The sequence below is a fragment of the Catharus ustulatus genome, chromosome 12, assembly GCF_009819885.2.
Source record: "Catharus ustulatus isolate bCatUst1 chromosome 12, bCatUst1.pri.v2, whole genome shotgun sequence".
Taxonomy (NCBI): domain Eukaryota; kingdom Metazoa; phylum Chordata; class Aves; order Passeriformes; family Turdidae; genus Catharus; species Catharus ustulatus.
In genome coordinates, this window is record NC_046232.1 from 15,529,415 (window position 1) to 15,546,821 (window position 17,407).

The following is a 17,407-nucleotide window of genomic DNA, read 5'->3' on the forward strand; positions in this document are numbered from 1 at the left end:
AAGGCTCTTACTTCCCACTGTGCCTGGCACCCTCCACTTTATCCCTCCTTGTCCCTGGCTGGCAGGAGATGGACATCGATGAGATCCTGCGTCTGGCCGAAACGCGGGAGAACGAGGTGTCCACCAGTGCCACCGACGAGCTGCTCTCACAGTTCAAGGTAGGGACCCCCAGGCTCTGTTGTGGGGTGTGGGAATGTGGCTCCCCACATCCTGCCATGGTGGGGAGGTCAGTAACAGGCAGGAACACCTCAGAGAGATCACAGAATCACAGGATGGGTTGGGTTGGAAGGGAGCTTCAAGATCATCCCGTTCCAACCCCCCTGATGTAGGTATTAATTTAATTTCATGAAAGTAGTTTTGAAGGCTGTGAATAAAATGCAGAATTTACCAAATTTGGAAACAAACCCAATAATTTACAAATACTCAGCAGTACTTCTTAAACTGCACGTATTTCCTCAAAAGCTGCTAGTCCAAAGACGTGGCAAGGAGCCAGGAATGCAGTGACATAGGGATCAATTATGAAGGAGTTATGGAAGTGCTGGCAGAATTCCTATGGAGAAGGAGTTGAGGCTTAGCAGACAGCTCTGGGGTGTTCCTGCCAGGAGAGGGAATTGCTAAAACTTCTCCTTTGCTTGTAAAAGGTTGCCAACTTTGCAACCATGGAAGAGGAAGAGACAGAGCTGGATGAGCGGTCCCAGAAGGACTGGGATGATATCATTCCAGAAGAGCAGAGGAAAAAGGTGGAGGAGGAAGAAAGGCAGAAAGAATTGGAAGAAATCTACATGCTGCCTCGAATCCGGAGCTCAACTAAAAAGGTACAGCCCAACTGGAGGGGATGAGAGGCTGGAGGAGAGAGCTGGCAAAGAGAGTGCTCAGGGGAAGCCTCCTTGCCATCTGAGCATCTTTCCCTCCTCCAAAGCTGGTTGGGAATAAAGCACAGAGGTAGCACAGTGACCTCCTGTTGGCACTGTGCATTGGACCAATGGTTTGGGATGCAACATGAGGGCCCAGACTGGACTTGGTGTGACTCATCTCACCTTAGTAGACAAAATACAAAGAATCTGTAGTGACCACAGAGCAAAGTATCCAATTGTATTGGATTTTTTTGCAGATTTTGCCATTTTTTGGCTGTCTCTTTTCCTTGGGCTCTCTAGCTCCCTGGGTGGCTCTTGCCTAAATCTGGATCCTGAGGAGCAAAAGAGATTGTGTGTTCCCAGGTTCTTCTTTAGGTAATGGGATCTACCCCAGTCCAAAAGAAAGCTGATTGTGCAAGGATGCTCTGCTGGGACATGGGACCTTAAGGGGTTAGAACTCTTTTCTGGGGAAAAACAATGACATGAAAAACACAGAGAAGGATAATTCACATTGGATGAATCCAGATTAATTTCTCTGGTATCCTAGTTTTCAAAACAGTCTAAGGGACTGTGGCACAAACCCATGGAAATCAATATTTTAACATCTCATAGTAGATCAAAAGGCAGTTGTGAAACTGGTGGCTGTGAAAACAGGATGACCACCACAGCCTCAGCCAGCTGGGAAGTGCAGGTGTGTGCAACCTCTCTGGGTTGGTCGCATGGGCTCCTGGATCTTCAGGAATGGTGTTTTATAGTCCATTAAATAATGCCAGTGCATGGAGGGACAGAAAAGCTTGTTAGCTGGTTAGATGAGCAGTTGCTAACTGTACTGCTGTTCTCTGGTATGTGCAGGCTCAGACAAATGACAGTGAGTCTGATGCAGAGACCAAGAGAAGGCTTCAGAGATCATCTGGGTCAGAGAGCGAGACGGACGAGACCGACGACGAGAAGAGACCGAAGCGCAGGGGACGCCCTCGGAGCGTGAGAAAAGACACTGTGGAGGGATTTACTGATGCTGAAATCAGGAGGTCAGTGCTGGCCACAGGAGACAGGTCAGAAAACAAATATAGAAATGCCATGCAGGTGGAGAAAATCCCAGATTAGTCCAGGACATGTTCACCTGTAAGCACGTCAGGGGTTAGGCAGAGCTGGTTCACTGGCACAGCTTCTGCACCTTTATATATTCAGTTTGATCCCAGCTGATGACCTTAGCATTCAGGTCAGTGCAAAATGGACTGGATTGTCTTTAGTCAGGTTACAGTGAAGCTGGTACCTTCCTAAAATTAATCTGTGCTGTAACTGTCCTTTGTGGGCCAAGTGGATAGAGCTAATGCCGTATAACATCTGAGGTCTTGGGTGCCATGAGCTGCAGAGCTGGAGAAGCCAAGGCCTCTGGTCTTCCTGACATTTTTCTGCAGTCATCCTGCTGATTTAAGCTCCCAGTGAAAGTCAGGCTCTGACAAAATGACCTCATGAGAAGCACTGGTCCTGTTGATCCCAGTGGTTGTGTGTCAGTCTCTGATGTCAGCTGAATTTCAGAACATTGTTTTCTTCTCCTGTCTTCTGATTCTTGAGTCTTTCCCAGAGATCTTTGTCTTTCTGCTCTATCCAGATGTTCAGCCAAAGATGGAAAAGAGGGAGTTAGGAGTTTTCCTTAACTCTTTCTATCTCTGAGCTGCTATATTTTTATCAGGAGATACCAGATGCTGTGATAGCTGCCCCATAACCATTTTGACACCATGGAGCAGGAAGGACATGTTACAATATGCAATATAACACCCATTTCTGTTATTAAGATGTAGCAGAAAGAGGCTGAAAGAATACAAAATATAAAAAAGAGGGCAAAAAACTAACAAAATTTAAAAATAACCTGTAGTTGTAGCCATTGTGTCTACTCCCAGCTCAAGGCAATGTTTGATTGCAGCAACTCCTGCCCTAAAGTTGTGTTAGCCACAGCAGGGATTTTCACAATAAAAATAAGACAGGAAAATAAATAGCAAACCTCGTCTGCAAACCTCTGTGATCGATTGAACCACATTTGGCTCTTCTGTGATGGGTTGCTACATTTACAGCCTGAGCTTTAAAATTACTAATGACATTGATTTAATGCCTCCTTTCTTCCTGGAAAAATGAAGTTAATAATTACCAACGTGGAGTGAGCCAATGCTTTCTTCTATTTTTTCTTTTTTTGCCCTACAGTTACCACTCTCCTCTTTTTTTTTTCCCCCTCATCTGTCAAACACTCAGCATTCATAAAAACGTTGTGTTCTTCTTCAGCCAAGGTCACAAAACCTTTGTGGGGGCTAATGGATGAGGCTGAGGGATGCTGAGCTGATCAGTGGGGAATGCAAGGTGATGATGTGACAGGCTGTAATTAATATATTCAAGCATATTTGTGATATTGGATCTACTTTTTTATGGCAGTTAGTTTAGGTTTTTAAATTTTTTTTTCTCCTTAGGTTTATCAAGGCTTACAAGAAGTTTGGATTGCCTCTTGAACGGTGAGTGCCAGCCTGGCCCTGCTCCAGAGGGGAATTGTGGAGGCACATTGCACCTCTGAGCACAGCCAGGCACACACTGCTCTGGGTGTTTGACACAGCCTCCACTGACAGCACCACTTTCTGCCCTGCCATCAGACCCCAGGCACTGCTGCACAGTCCCTGGTGTCCCTGCTGATGGGCACTGATGAATGCTGGCTAAAAACCAGCTGGAGCAGTTGTGGCGCCAGGCTGTGACACAGCAGTGTCCTGCTGGCACAGTCTGCCCCTTGGGGCATTCCCACTCTGCCCAGAAAGGAGAGGGAGCAGCTGTCAGAGCAGAAAATGCTACCCAAAACACTTGCCAAGCTTCTCTATGCACGTTAGCCTCAGGACTGAATTTGGAGCATCTTTCCATCCTCTGTCCCTCCTGAAGGGAAGCAAAGAGAGGCACCAGCCTCAAATGTGGATCTGCAGAGCCCTGGCCCTGTGCTGGCTCTGGAAAGGTCTCAGAGCTGAGGCAGAGTCTCCTGAATGTATTTATTGTAGTTCAGTGCTTTTTCAGCTGGTTCTACTCTTCTGGTATGAAACACAAGGCTTGTGTGTGAGTCTTGATGTTACTGACTTCAGGCAGGCAAAAGGGACAGCAGATGGCAGCTTTGGACCATCAAATGGAGTTAATGTGGCACTGGAAAAGCCTGAGGGAACACTGGACAGTCATGGAGGGTCCCTGTTGTCCTCAAAACAGACAGTTCTCACCTTTACTTTGGTACTAAAAAATGCAGAGAATTGGACCAGTTTTTCTACATCTGCACTGCAGCTGTTAGACCAAAAAAAGACAAAAACTGGGTTGTTTCCTGCACGAACTCAACTCATGCATGTTTCATACATTTATATTTGCACAGCACTGAGTGAAACAATTGAATAGGAAGTGACTGAGAGAAGATAAGCTGTTTCAAACACAAAACTGTCCCCATTCCCCAGGTTGGAGTGCATTGCCCGGGATGCTGAGCTGGTGGATAAGTCTGTGGCTGACCTGAAGCGGTTAGGGGAGCTCATCCACAACAGCTGTGTGTCAGCAATGCAGGAGTATGAGGAGCAGCTGAAGGAAAATCCAGCAGAAGGTAGGTTGTGTGCTGCTGTTAGGATGGTTTTGGGCTGGACAGGGAGGCCACATTGTGACTGAGAAGCAGTGAACAAGAACACACTTAAACCACCCCATCTCTGCCAGGCAGCTCTCACCCACAGAGAGGAGTCCCTGAGCTTTCTGCTCAGACTGGACAGTGCCACTTGGGTCTGTCAGCTTCTGCTGGACATGAGGTTTTGTGGGGAGAGGCTGAAGTGACCAGCTTATTGAATGCTGGGCCACAAAGCAAAGCAGACCTTACTTTAACTGCTGCTGGGACTGGAAATGAACCTGGTGCTGTGTATTCCATGGTAAAGCTGGATCCACAGTTAGCAATTCCCAGAGCTGGAATCACCACCCACTCTCTGTCTGTCTGCCTGTTCTTTGCTGTTTGTTTGGACATACAGAGTCAGGGATGGATTTCCTGCTGGGTCTCTGCCTGTTGCAGCTGACCAAGATTGCAGAATCAACAGCTCCAGTGTATTAGAAGTATTTTTAAGAAGATGATACTGGGAGGTGTTTAAATTGCAGATCTAATTGAGTTAGTGAAAGAAAATTTATATTTTGGGCCTCGTGTTTAAATAAGAGTTTGCAGGCAAGGTCTTGGTCACTGTCTCTGAAGCCATTTTACAGAGACACTTCTTCCTGTAAGAGCTCTCTTAATTGCTGTGTTGTATTGCTGAGCAGGAAAAGGACCTGGGAAGAGACGAGGTCCTACCATCAAGATTTCTGGTGTCCAAGTCAATGTGAAATCCATCATCCAGCACGAAGAGGAGTTCGAAATGCTGCACAAATCCATTCCCTCGGACCCAGAGGAAAGGAAGAAGTGAGTTTGGCTAAGTAGGCAATGCAGGAAGAGGCTCAGGGAATTTGGATTTTGTAGTGGAAAGAGAATAGCCTGGATGTGTGGATTTGCTTTATCCTCCACAGCATTAAAAGTAGCTCGTGTTTGAAATGCCTTTAGGTACCGCCTGACGTGCCGTGTCAAAGCTGCTCATTTTGATGTAGACTGGGGAGTGGAGGAGGATTCTCGCTTGTTAGTGGGAATTTACGAGCATGGTTATGGAAACTGGGAGCTAATTAAAACAGATCCGGAGTTGAAGTTGTCTGATAAGGTAGGTCGCTTTGCTTGGTGCTTCCATTGGGTCCATTGCAGTGCTCATGGCAAACATGCCTCATTTACTCCAGAAACAGATGTTTGTGCTTGTAACTATCCAAAAATCATGATAAATAATAATGAGGAAAACAGTGACCTTCATGGAATGTTGCATGCTCGATGGAAAAAGCAGAGTTGTGTCATTTGGTGGGCAGTACCAGGTGAACCACACTGCAATGATGCAGGCAGGAAATGGCAGTGCTGACATGTGTGGCTCCATGCACAGGATAGAAGAGGCTGTGATGTGATGTTTCCTTGAGCATCTCACAAGAAGCTGAGTGCGAATTTCTGAGTGGAAATAATTTTTCACTCAGATTTGACACTGCTTATGTCAAGGCTGGTCTGTGTTAGCTTTGAGGGTATGGTTACACGACTGGGAATGGCAGCACAGCCAGCTGGAAAGCCTCCATCTAGTTCCTCTGTTCCTCAGTCATCCCCACAAGAACAGTTTGCAGGCACCATGTTGAAATGATCTGGGTTAAAAATAATCCACCATCCCTTGTGTCAGAGTGGTGGAAAAGTGTGGAAACTGCAGCACAGGGCTGAGGAGCACTGGGAATCTCCACACCAGCCTTGCTGCCAGCATGCAGCTTTCCTGGGACATCCCTGCTGGTGCTTCTAGCAAAGATCAGCCTCTGCCTCAGAGCCCTGCATGTGTGGAGCTCAGAAAGGCATTTTGCAATGGAAACAGCTGCCTGAGACATGCCACCCATTTCCCAGTGAAGTATGAAGCAAACCTAGTTGGCAAGCTGAGGTATTTCCTCCACAAAGTGTCACCTTACAGCCTTGTTTTCCACTAAAAATTGTGCATCTGTGCCCCTGCTGTAGGGATGTCTCAGGTTACCAGAGTGCCTGGGTGCTGTGACCAAGCTGTCACAAACAAATCTGATGTGTCAAGGCCAGTGGACTCAGTTTTGCAACTTGAGGTCCCAAATATAACTTGTAAAGGATTTTTTTCCTTCAAGAGAACTTAGCAAGCTTGCAAGGCTTAGCAAGCCTTGGGATCCTTTAACTTCTGCAGGATTCCAAGGGGAGGGATGCTTGCTTGCTAGCAGCATTGCCTTTGGCCAGACAGGGACAGTCTAAGAGGGAGAAGGAAGGCTTGAATCTTCTTGTTCCCGCAGAAGGTGCAGCATCTGCTGCCCTTTGCTGGGCTACTGCTAATGTCTGAATCTGTTGTCAAGCTTTGGCATATGAGTATATCTATATATTTTTTTTTTCTGCTTTATCAAAGATCCTACCTGTTGAGACAGATAAGAAACCTCAGGGAAAACAGCTTCAGACCCGAGTTGATTATCTACTGAAACTGCTGAAAAAAGATCTGGACAAGAAAGAAAACATGAAAGATGGGGAAGAGGTGAGATGTGGCTGCTTAATTCTGAGAGTTTCAGGGGGAGTAGTTGGAGACACCCTGTGTTCCCAGGTCACCAGACATCATTTCTGTAAAGGAGTATGGACTTGTCTATTGTCTGATTGCATTGTGATATTTCTCATTTAAATGATAATTAATAAGGGGCAGGTTATTACTGCACTTACTGAAGGATTGGGGCTCATCAGGCTTCCTGGCAGCCTGCAGGGCCTGCAGCTGTTTGCACAATGTTCAGGAGATGGGAAATGTCCCCAGGAAGTAGCTGTAGCTATTTGCTTTCCCTGACTTGTTCTATGTTTTTACCAGGGCAAGCTGAAGAAGAGGAAACCACGAGTAAAGAAAGAGAACAAGGCTCCCAAAGTCAAAGATGAGCATGGGAACGAACTCTCCTCTCCTCGACACTCAGACAACCAGTCAGAAGAAGGTGAAGTCAAGGTGAGTCAGCCTTGGAGAGCAGTGGCTTTTCCAGGATTCCTTGGGCTGTGCTGTTACTGCCCAAGCTCACCTTGGGAAGCATTCCCAGCAAAGCCCCCAGGAGTCAGAGGCACTAAGAGCAAATTCCCACAGGATTGGCAAACTCACAAAACCACCCATAGAGCTATTGGTGTGAAAGAAGGACCTTTCCCACCTATTCTTTTAGGTCAGTGCTTTAAGGGGTTTGGGGCATCCCAGAATGGCCACAAACATCCCCATATTGACTCAGGGGAAAGGTTGTCTCAGGACAAAGCCTGTTGCCCTTATAAAGGAGAGAAAGAAGAATTGTTTCCCTCTCCTTTCGGGCACGTCAACCCGTGGTGAAACTGGAGTTTACCAAGGTCATGCTGTTACTTAGAAAATGTTCAGTCTTTGAGTGGTTTGGCTTGTAGTCTGAAGCTTTTTGTTCGTGTGCTGATCAGTATCTACCTCAGGGGCTGAGTGTTCTGGAGCACAGCTGGCACAGGAGAGCAGGGCTGCTCTGCAGCTTGCCAGCTTGTCACAGAGTGGGGCTGCTCTGGTTTTCATACCCTTTTGTCACATTTGGGGAGATGGCAGCTGCTTGAGCAGGGCTTGCTGCCTGCTTAAAGAGGTGTGAGGGTAAATCTGGATGGACCTCAAAAGTTGCCTGTTTTAAGGATGTTTTATGGAAGAAAATGTACATGAGGTGAGGGACTCCAACTCTGTGCTGTGACTGATGTTCTAGGAGGATGGCTTGGACAAGAGCCCAGTGAAAAAGAAACAAAAGAAGAAAGAGAACAAAGAGAACAAGGAAAAGCAGACATCCTCTAAGAAAGAAAAGGAAAGCGATAAAGAGAAAAAGAAGACGAAAGAAAAGAAAGAGAAGGTATGGGGAACTTTCAGGAGCAGCTTGATAGGGGAAGTCCCTGAGCAGAACAAACTGTGAGACTTAGGATTCATTAAAGGCCCTGTGTGAAGAGACATCAGTGAAGCACGGTGGGGTGAGGGGTTATCCCTTTTTCAGCCCTTCTGAATCGCCATAAAAAGTAGGAAAGGCAATATTTGTCCTAAAGCCTCATGGAATGTGACCAAAACGGAAGAGATTTTGTCAGGCTGCCTTTAAAGTACAGCTGTCCTTGTGACATGGATATGGCCACAGAGCTGATGTTAAGGAAGAACAGGGAAAGAGCCTGGAGCACTCAGATCAAAGTTCTGTCCAGTTGTGATTTATCACAGGCTTGGCAGCTCCTTGTCTGTATTCCCCTTTAATTTAAACTCACCCAAATGACCCAAGTGTCCAGACCATCAAGACTGAAAGTTGTCATTGTCACTGTTGAAGACTCAACAGAATGAGTGTTTCAACATCACTGGTATGCTGGAGACTCAAATGTCTCTTGAATTTTGGGTACAAACTGCCCTGAGGCTGGGTGCAAATTGGAAGGGGGGTTAAAGCTTGCATAATAATGACCCGAAGTACCTGTCCAAGGAACAGGTATGTACTGCATGCCCAGTGTGTTTTGACATTGAGGTCATAAGTGCAAACTAAGAAGTTTTGTTGCCTGTGTAGGGGAAAATTTGCTTTCCAGTGATTTTTGGTATGGCTTTGACTGCAAATAAACCATATAGTTAAAAATGTACATGAACAGGCCATGATTTGAGAACTAGTTATAGCACATCAAATTGCAGATCCTTGTAGACATCAGATCACCCTGAGCTCTGTCCTTTGCAAGGGAGAGATACTCTTTATTTTACCCTCTCTTCCAAGTCTTCAACACTGGTTTCTCCCCATGAGTGTGAATATCATATTCATGTCCAAACTGTTGGCTCTGACTTCTCCCTGCTCCCTCGGGGATGACGAAAAGCTGAACAGAGCCATTGCAGCTCTGCAGTTGGAGGGTTTGGGAGGAAAGTTGTAGGAACAGTGCCCAGGTCTAGCAGCTGCCAGTAACAATAGTGTGGAGGTTGTTAGCTGGGTCACGAGGGATCCTCCATTCTGGCTCACGGTGTGATGTGTGTGGTTTGTCCTTGTGAAGCCTAAAGGTGGCGAGGCCAAATCTGGAAGCAAAGGGAAGAGATCGCAAGGTCCCGTCCACATCACGGCAGGGAGCGAGCCAATCCCCATTGGAGAGGATGAGGATGATGATCTGGACCAAGAAACTTTCAGCATAGTGAGTATTTTCATCAGGAAATGGGAGGGCAGTGCCAGAGCCCAGCGAGGCAGCCAAGGTTTGCTCAGATGTCATGCAAGGATGTGGTTTAGGTGTTGGGGTGTGAACCCCCTCCTAGTGCCCCACAGGGCTTTCCTCTGGCTGGTCTGAGAGCAGGGCAGGACAGCCCTGGACAGGAGCTGCCCACCAGTGCTGCCAGCCTGTCAGCAGAGCATGCACAAGGGCTCTCTGCTTCTCCTGGTGACTCCTCACTGCTCAGCTGGCAGCCCTGGCTTACAGAAGACCCTGCAGCCTTACATTCCCTCTCCTGTAGAAGCCAAGGAGCCACTGAAGCTCTTTCAGGCAGGAGAACTTTGAGGGTGATGCTGTAGGAGGTGCAGAGCTGTGTAAATGCTCTCACAGCAAACATACCCACAAGGCTCGTTGTAAAAACTGCTTTTTAGTAAAAGTTGTCATGGCAGATTCTCCTTGGCTTCATAAAAGCCATTCTCTTGGTGCAAATCTCTGTATTTGCTGCAGGTCCTGTGGGGTTTTATGTCTTTTTCTTTAACTTTCCTTCTGTGATGCACAAAAGATCCAGGCAGGAGTCAGAAAACCTGTCTGATTTCCTATCTGTCCACGGTGTTGATGTGCCCAGGCTGAAAAACATGGTGCTTTCATCTCATGTCTGCCAGTTTTGGTAAAAGCAAGCATTAAAGTGACCAGAGATGGGATTGGACAGGATTGAGTTGAGCAGTCTTTGAGGTGGGGTGGCTGGTTCAGTGTGTGGAGGTTTGGATACACCATGTGTGGTTACTGATTGCAAAGCAAATTGTTCCCCCTACAAGCAGGGGCAGTGGAGGTGTGGAGACTCTTGTCTTTTACTGATTATTGTCTGCAGCTTGTCTAACAATTTGCTATTTAATAGCTGATTTCTCTTGCCTAATGGCCAGATAAAACTAAACGAGCTTTTTTCAATTAACGGGGCAATGACGTAGAGCCCTCTGCCAAATTAATCACTTTCTCCTCTCTGTTGCTCTTTCAAGTGCAAGGAAAGGATGAGACCAGTCAAAAAAGCACTGAAGCAACTTGATAAGCCTGATAAGGGACTGACAGTTCAAGAGCAGCTGGAGCACACGCGGAACTGCCTCCTAAAAATTGGTGATCGCATCTCTGAGTGCCTTAAAGCCTACACTGACCAGGATCACATCAAGCTGTGGAGAAGGTGAGGGATCATTTTGTTTTCCTTAGCTGGTCTAGGATATTTTGAAATGGTTGTCAGAGGCTGCTGGGTTTTTAGTGGATGGATATGCCATTTGCCTCTTAATTAACTTTGTGTTTTCTGGTCCGCTCAGTCTACAGAATCACAGAATCATGGAATGGTTTGGGTTGGGAGGGACTTTAAAAATTACCCAGTTCTAACCTCCTGCCATAGGCAGGGACACAGTTCACTAGACCAGGTTGCTCAGAGCCCCATTCAACCTGAACCGTGAACTCTTACAGGGATGGTCTTCCATGACCAGTCCCAGGCAAGTGTTTTGTCTTCAAGTTGTCCTGGTTTCACTAAAATTGATTTCAAAGCTAAATCACATAAACCACTGCAAACCTCTTTATTTTAGTTGGAAGAACATGTTTCCAGCCCTCCTGATCATCCTGTCCTGAGCAGAGACTGTTTTCCAGAGAGGGTAGAATGAATTTGATGTTGGTTTGGAAGCTGTTAGCAGTTAAACTGCTGCTGTAGCACTTAACAGAAAATGTTCGTGTCCTTCTAGGAACCTATGGATATTTGTGTCAAAATTCACAGAATTTGATGCCAGAAAACTACACAAACTCTACAAGATGGCTCATAAGAAAAGATCACAGGAAGAGGAGGTGAGAGCTGAAGTGCTTTCCCTTTGATTTCTGTCCTTAAAAATTGCTGCACTGGAAGTGCCAATTTTTTCTGCCTTTTACCGTGGGTGTTCTTTGTTGTGGTTGGCAGCGTGTGATTTTCTCAACATCTAAACAGTCTGACTGCATTTGCCTTCTTTTTCATGTGGCATTTCTGGTCACTTTGTCCTGGCTGTTGTGACCAAGCAAAAGCATTGTTTGGTGTGGCATGTGATGTTCAGTTGCCCTGTGGAGTGAAAAGCCTGGGCGTGCTGCCCTGTAGAGATCAGGTGTGGAAGCAGAGCTGCCAAACTGTGCCTGTCCCCCACCACGTTTGTGCCGTTCTTGAGCACAGAGCTGGCTCACTCAAAGAGAAAAATCAGAGCCTGGCAGACAAGGCCATTGCTCACAGGATGTTTGGGTGGGAGAGAGCTGAGCTGTATCCTCTGCTGCACCTTGCAGGAGCAGAAGAAGAAGGAGGACATGTCCAGCATGAAGAAGCCGTTCCGCCCCGAGCCCTCAGGCTCCAGCCGTGACTCTGTGATGTCCCAGTCCCACGTGCCTCACAATCCTCACTCCCAGAAGATGCACATGCCCCCCTCCCACACCCAGCAGCAGATGCACGGCCACCCGCGGGACAACTACGGCCATCCAAACAAGAGACATTTCAGCAACACAGGTGAGCACTGGTAAACCAGGAGAAACCTTCCCTTCTGCCGTAATGCTCCTGGACACAAATCCTCCTTGTGACTGGTCAGGTTTAAAGGTGGTGGTGGTGATGCCTTGGGTTTTAGCTTTGTTATTTTTCAGAATCTCTACTGCTTAGTGTGTAACTCTGAAACATCATATTAGGTGTTAGTGAGGTCTCCTCACAGGGTAGTTAGACTAAACAATTCCTTTCTAGCTGGAGAGTTGTGGACAAGTGGTACCCAAAAAGCAAAACAACAGTGAGGGAAAGGGGGCAAGTTGGGGGGCTGAGACTTCATAGCCTGGGGCTGTGCTTGGATAATTGACCCCAATATGTAGATGAACCAAAACTTATAAAAGTGTGAAAACTCATGACCAGGATCCATCTTGGATTTGATGTGGGTGTAGCCCAGCCTGGGCTCTTGCCCTGCCCAAGGTGCACCCTTTCAATAAATATCTGTTTTATTCCTTTTGCGCTGTCTAGTCTCTGTTCCAGATCAGCCTTTCCAGGCAGCAGTTCCATAGAACATACACTACCACTGTACATGGTGATGTAGTGAGGGAAAGAATGTAAGGATGGGACAGAATAACATTTGAGAGGATGATAAAGAAACAGTGATAAAGAAATTCAAAGAATAAAATTGGGCCCACATAGTTCAGGGAGGAGAAAGTTAAAGGGGCATCAAAAGCTATCATTTCTTGGAAAATTCGGGGAAGTGGATGGGGTTAAACCAAAGCATGAAGGAGACTCAGAGGCGCTCTTTGCTCGTGGCAGACCGAGGAGACTGGCAGAGGGATCGAAAGTTCAACTACGGCGGCAACAGCAACCAGATGTGGGGCGGGGAGCGGCACCACCAGTACGAGCAGCACTGGTACAAGGAGCACCACTACGGGGAGCGGCGCTCGCGGGGGGACCCCCACCGCAGCTCGGGCAACTACAGACCCAACAACCTGTCCCGCAAGCGGCCCTACGAGCAGTACAACAGCGACCGGGACCACCGCGGCCACCGCGACTACTACGACAGGTACGGCTCGGCGGGGCTGGGGGTGGGTGAGCGTCGCTGAACCCGGCTTTGCGGAGCTGAGCTCGGTCTGTTTGTCTCTCCACAGGCACCACCACGATTCCAAACGGCGGCGCTCCGACGATTTCAGGCCTCAGAACTACCACCAGCAGGATTTCCGGCGGATGTCTGACCACAGGCCGCCCATGGGCTACCACGGCCAAGGACCTTCGGACCACTACCGGTCCTTCCACACAGACAAACTGGGCGATTACAAACAGCCCCTCCCTCCAGCCCACCCGGCCGTGTCGGACCCTCGCTCGCCCCCCTCTCAGAAATCCCCCCACGATTCCAAGTCACCTCTCGATCACAGGTCACCTCTGGATAGGTCATTGGAACAGAAAAACAATCCAGATTATAACTGGAACATTCGGAAAGCATGAAGGGACTGAGAGGGGGAAGTGCACGTCTGAAATTCTGGGATTGATGCGACGGTGGCTGCTTTCTCCAAGCCAGCAACGAGAAACTCTGAACATGCTGCTATCATCTGGCTGGGTCAAGGAAGATTTTGGGGGAGTGGGTGGAGGAAGATTTTCCCTAGTTCTTGATTCTGGTTTAGATTCCCATTTCCTTTCCCCTTTTTTTTTACCATTGAACTGTTCTGTCATGGAACCAGCCTTGCTGCCTCGTTCTTTGTTTTGTTTTTGTTTTCCTCAGTCCAATGGACCCAAGGGAATTTTCCCCAGCCAGTATTTCCTCAGAAGGAGAAGGCAGATCGATGCTGCTTAGGATGGTGCAGAAGGCTGTGTGCCTGCTCTGACTTGATGTTACGTGACAGATGCTGCTTTGGGGTTGGGGATGGGATTTGTGTGTCACCAGCATGAGGCAACAGGAGGATGTATTCAAGGAGGGACAGGAAAGTCCCTCAGCAGCCAAACTTGGCTGAAAGAGGCACTTGATGTCCCTGCAGAATGACTCCAAAGGAGCTGGAGCCATGCTGGTGACAATCCATCACTTTCCTGCCCATGTTATCATTTCCATGTCTTTATCCATTTCAAGAAACTGGCTCTGCTTTGCTGTTGTGTCCCCTGCAACAGAAGAGGTGGGGGGATCTTCCTCCCATCTCCAGAGCTGGAACTGGCAAATCTTGACTCTGGGGGTAAGAGGGAGCTGGGATATGGGAAAAAAAAATCAACTTCCTTAGCAAAGGCTTAGTTCACTTCTAACCAGCAGGAAAGAAATTGGGGTGAGAACAGTATTTCCTAGTGGACAGGGCTCAGAAATTAATAACAAAACACTTCTCTTCTGGCAGGGGAACTTGGGTGGTCCAGGAGCTAACAGATGCTGGCTGGGAGGTGCAGGATCAAAAGATGGCTCTGGGGATCCTGGAACTCCTAATCTCCTAATAATTTCTTTCTGTGCTTCACAAAGCAGTGATCACAAACCTTTGCTGTAACTGAGGGATAATGGATGATAGAACAAAGTGAAATAGGGATCCAGTGGCGTGATCACTGTTCAGGGAATGGTCACCTTCCTGACGCCTTTCCAGCAGTCAGCAGTGACTCTGAATTGCTAAAAGTACCTGCACTTACACACCTTTGGTTTGTCTAAATTGGAAGTGAACCTGAGGACTTAGCACCTCAGTGAGCAGGGAGAGAATGAGGAATTCAGGACTGATCTGTAAAGATCCTTGGAGCAAATGTCTTAGAGTCCAGCATGGCAGAGGGAAAACCTGTGCAGCTCAGTGGACTTCAGGACAAGCCCTCCAAGTATTCAAACCACAGCATTTAATGGAAACCAGCATCTGGCCTGGACACTGGTGTGGTGAGAGGGGTTGGTTGTGCACATACTGCTGGCCAGAAGCACTTTGGGTGATTGTTTTTCAGGCTGGAGTTCCCTGGAGACCACAAAGCTCTCCCAAGAGCCAAGCTTCCCCCAGTGAGGTGTCGGGGCTGCATCATCACCAGAGCTCAGTATTACAGACCAGGCTGTTCCAGACTCTTGTTTGGTGGGGCACAGAAGCTGGGCCTCCTAAGATGCCAGTATTCGACCCTAATAAGCTGTGATATCCCTTCCCCAAAAGACTGAGGGCAGATGGGTGTTCAGGGCTGGCTTCCTGACTCCAGCCAGTGCCTTGGAAGGCGCATGCAAACTGACACTAAACCTCCATGCAGTATATCCCTGGAAATCTGCTGCCAACACTCCTCCGGATCCCGCTGCTCCAGCGGGACACACGGGAAGTGCTTTGTTCCCCTTTTGCTTTTATGTTGCAAGATTTCCACCAAATTCAGGGCAGTTTTGTTCCCTTAGGGGCGCTTGCTGCCCTGATCAAGTGTTACACTTGTGTTTACCTGTGCAGGGTGAGGTGAAGGCAAGTCTTCCACAGTCCCCCTGGCAGGGGTGGGAGGTGTGGAGAGAGCACGTTTCTGTGGTGTTTCCCACTAAGCTGTGATTGCAGGCTGTGCTGTTCAACAAAGAGGTCCTTTCTTTTCAGAGGTATTAGCTTTTAATGTGAAAATGGGAGCAACCTCGGAGGGGCAAAGAGAATTGCTCTTTTTGTCGCTGTGGGAAGTTGGTGCCATACTCGTGTAGCAAAGGCAATACCGAGCAACCAGTATGAGGGTTGGTGCAGGAACACTTTGGGTCCCAGCAAGAGGCATTTTCTGTGCCCAGATGTGGGGGGTTCTGCTTATCCCAGGTTCCAGGCACGAGGTTGGTTGGGATTTCCTTGTGCAACAGCAAAAGCTTTATCCATGTCCACTGGAGAGCTGTCCCCACTGTCACTTTAGCCTGGTGTTGAAGTCACATCGTGTCCACTCATGGTGGGTGGGTTTTTTTGCTGGGTTTGGCTTTAGTGAAGCTGGAGAAGGAGATTTGGGAGCAAGTCTTCCCTGAGCACACACAGACACACTTATGCATTTTATGTCCCCTCAGCATAGGGACCATAACCAAACCCAATCGTGGGGACATGAGTGGGATCAGAGGGGACACATCCACAGCCATAAACTTCCTGTGGTGGTTGTGTCAGCATCTGGTACAGCTCTTCCTTCCAAACCAGCTGAGGGATTCCCTCCAGTCTCTCTGCAGGAAAAAGCAGTAACTTGCTGGGGTTCAATTTGGAAAAAAAAAAAAGTTTTTCAGCCTGACCTCTTTGGAAATGGTGTAAAGTTATGAGTTCACACAATGGAAATCCTGCAGACCAAAAGACCAAAACCTGCTGTGGGGACAGGCAGTGTGATCCCAACCAAAATGGACATGGAACCGAGTGTGACGTCTTTGTGTGAATGGTTTGTGATCCACACAAAAATATTATTCTGCTTTCACCCATTTCCTCCCCACCTCTGCCTCCCCTCTGGGGAGAGAAGGACTCTTACTGTAAAAATACGGACTTTTAAACCTGTTGACTAAAAACAGTAATTAATATTAATTTATATTTGTGAAAGAAATGCCACTGTCCTAGTGATTTCTGATGTAAATATGTTGTTTATATAGTATGTATGAAATTTTCCTACATTGTAAAACTGCTGTACTTTTGATTCTTGTATATTAAAAAGTGTTACTGAGATTTTCAGAAGGGCCCCAGTGTGGTATCTCTGGGGGGGTCCTGTGGCAGCTCTGGGGGCTGATTTGGGGTCACAGGGCCTTTTCCTGCCACCGTGGATGTTTTCACTGTGCAGGAATAAGCATGTTCTGCTTGGCTGTTTTTACACAGTTTCACAGTCTGTGGTAACAGAGACTTGGAAACCTCTTCAGAAGGGAATTTCCACCTGATCAGAAGGAGCTGTACATTCTCTAACCCAGAGCCACCAGGATTTCACAGGGATGATGCTGATGGTTATGTGTTTATCTCACCTCCATGTTTTATGGGTCTTTGAGGATGTGTGAATTTCCTTTTTTACCTTTTCTGGGGAGAATTCCCCTTTCTCTAGGAGAAGGGTTGCTCCTGCTGCACCAGTGAGTTCTCCTCTCTGTCCCAGCCCCTCCTGGGCAGGATGTGCCTCTCCCCAGGTGGGATGTGATGGCATCCAGTGGCTGCTTTGGTCTTTCCCTCCAGTGCTCACACTGGGGCCCACACAACAGGACATGGAGCAGGGATTGGAGCCATTTCTCCCAAGTTATAGAAGCTCATTGTAAAAAGCACTTTTCACACCTGTAGCCACTGGGTCCAGCCCTTCCCAGTCTCTCTGCTGCTGAGCCAAGTTTCAGCCAAGAGTGAAATTTCACAGCTGAGTTATATGCTCCTGAAAAATGGATTTCCTAATGGAAAGAGTGACTGGCTGTTAGCC

At 47.6% G+C, this 17,407-nt stretch overlaps 1 protein-coding gene across 5 annotated transcripts in view; it reads left to right on the top strand.

Annotated features, from left to right (window-relative positions):
- CHD2 (chromodomain helicase DNA binding protein 2) overlaps positions 1 to 16,238 on the top strand; it is an 83,801-nt gene extending 67,563 nt beyond the window's left edge. For all 5 annotated transcript variants that reach the window (XM_033070388.2, XM_033070385.2, XM_033070386.2 and 2 more), the window contains exons 28-43: positions 66 to 158; positions 642 to 815; positions 1,707 to 1,882; positions 3,314 to 3,355; positions 4,316 to 4,455; positions 5,145 to 5,283; positions 5,422 to 5,572; positions 6,848 to 6,970; positions 7,289 to 7,417; positions 8,163 to 8,303; positions 9,451 to 9,585; positions 10,611 to 10,789; positions 11,337 to 11,436; positions 11,896 to 12,112; positions 12,896 to 13,145; positions 13,231 to 16,238. In XM_033070388.2, coding sequence (XP_032926279.1) covers positions 66 to 158; positions 642 to 815; positions 1,707 to 1,882; positions 3,314 to 3,355; positions 4,316 to 4,455; positions 5,145 to 5,283; positions 5,422 to 5,572; positions 6,848 to 6,970; positions 7,289 to 7,417; positions 8,163 to 8,303; positions 9,451 to 9,585; positions 10,611 to 10,789; positions 11,337 to 11,436; positions 11,896 to 12,112; positions 12,896 to 13,145; positions 13,231 to 13,564 — 2,523 coding nt within the window. In that variant the 3' untranslated portion in view covers positions 13,565 to 16,238. The remainder of the gene's footprint in view (positions 1 to 65; positions 159 to 641; positions 816 to 1,706; positions 1,883 to 3,313; positions 3,356 to 4,315; positions 4,456 to 5,144; positions 5,284 to 5,421; positions 5,573 to 6,847; positions 6,971 to 7,288; positions 7,418 to 8,162; positions 8,304 to 9,450; positions 9,586 to 10,610; positions 10,790 to 11,336; positions 11,437 to 11,895; positions 12,113 to 12,895; positions 13,146 to 13,230) is intronic.
- The last annotated feature ends 1,169 nt before the right edge of the window (positions 16,239 to 17,407 follow it).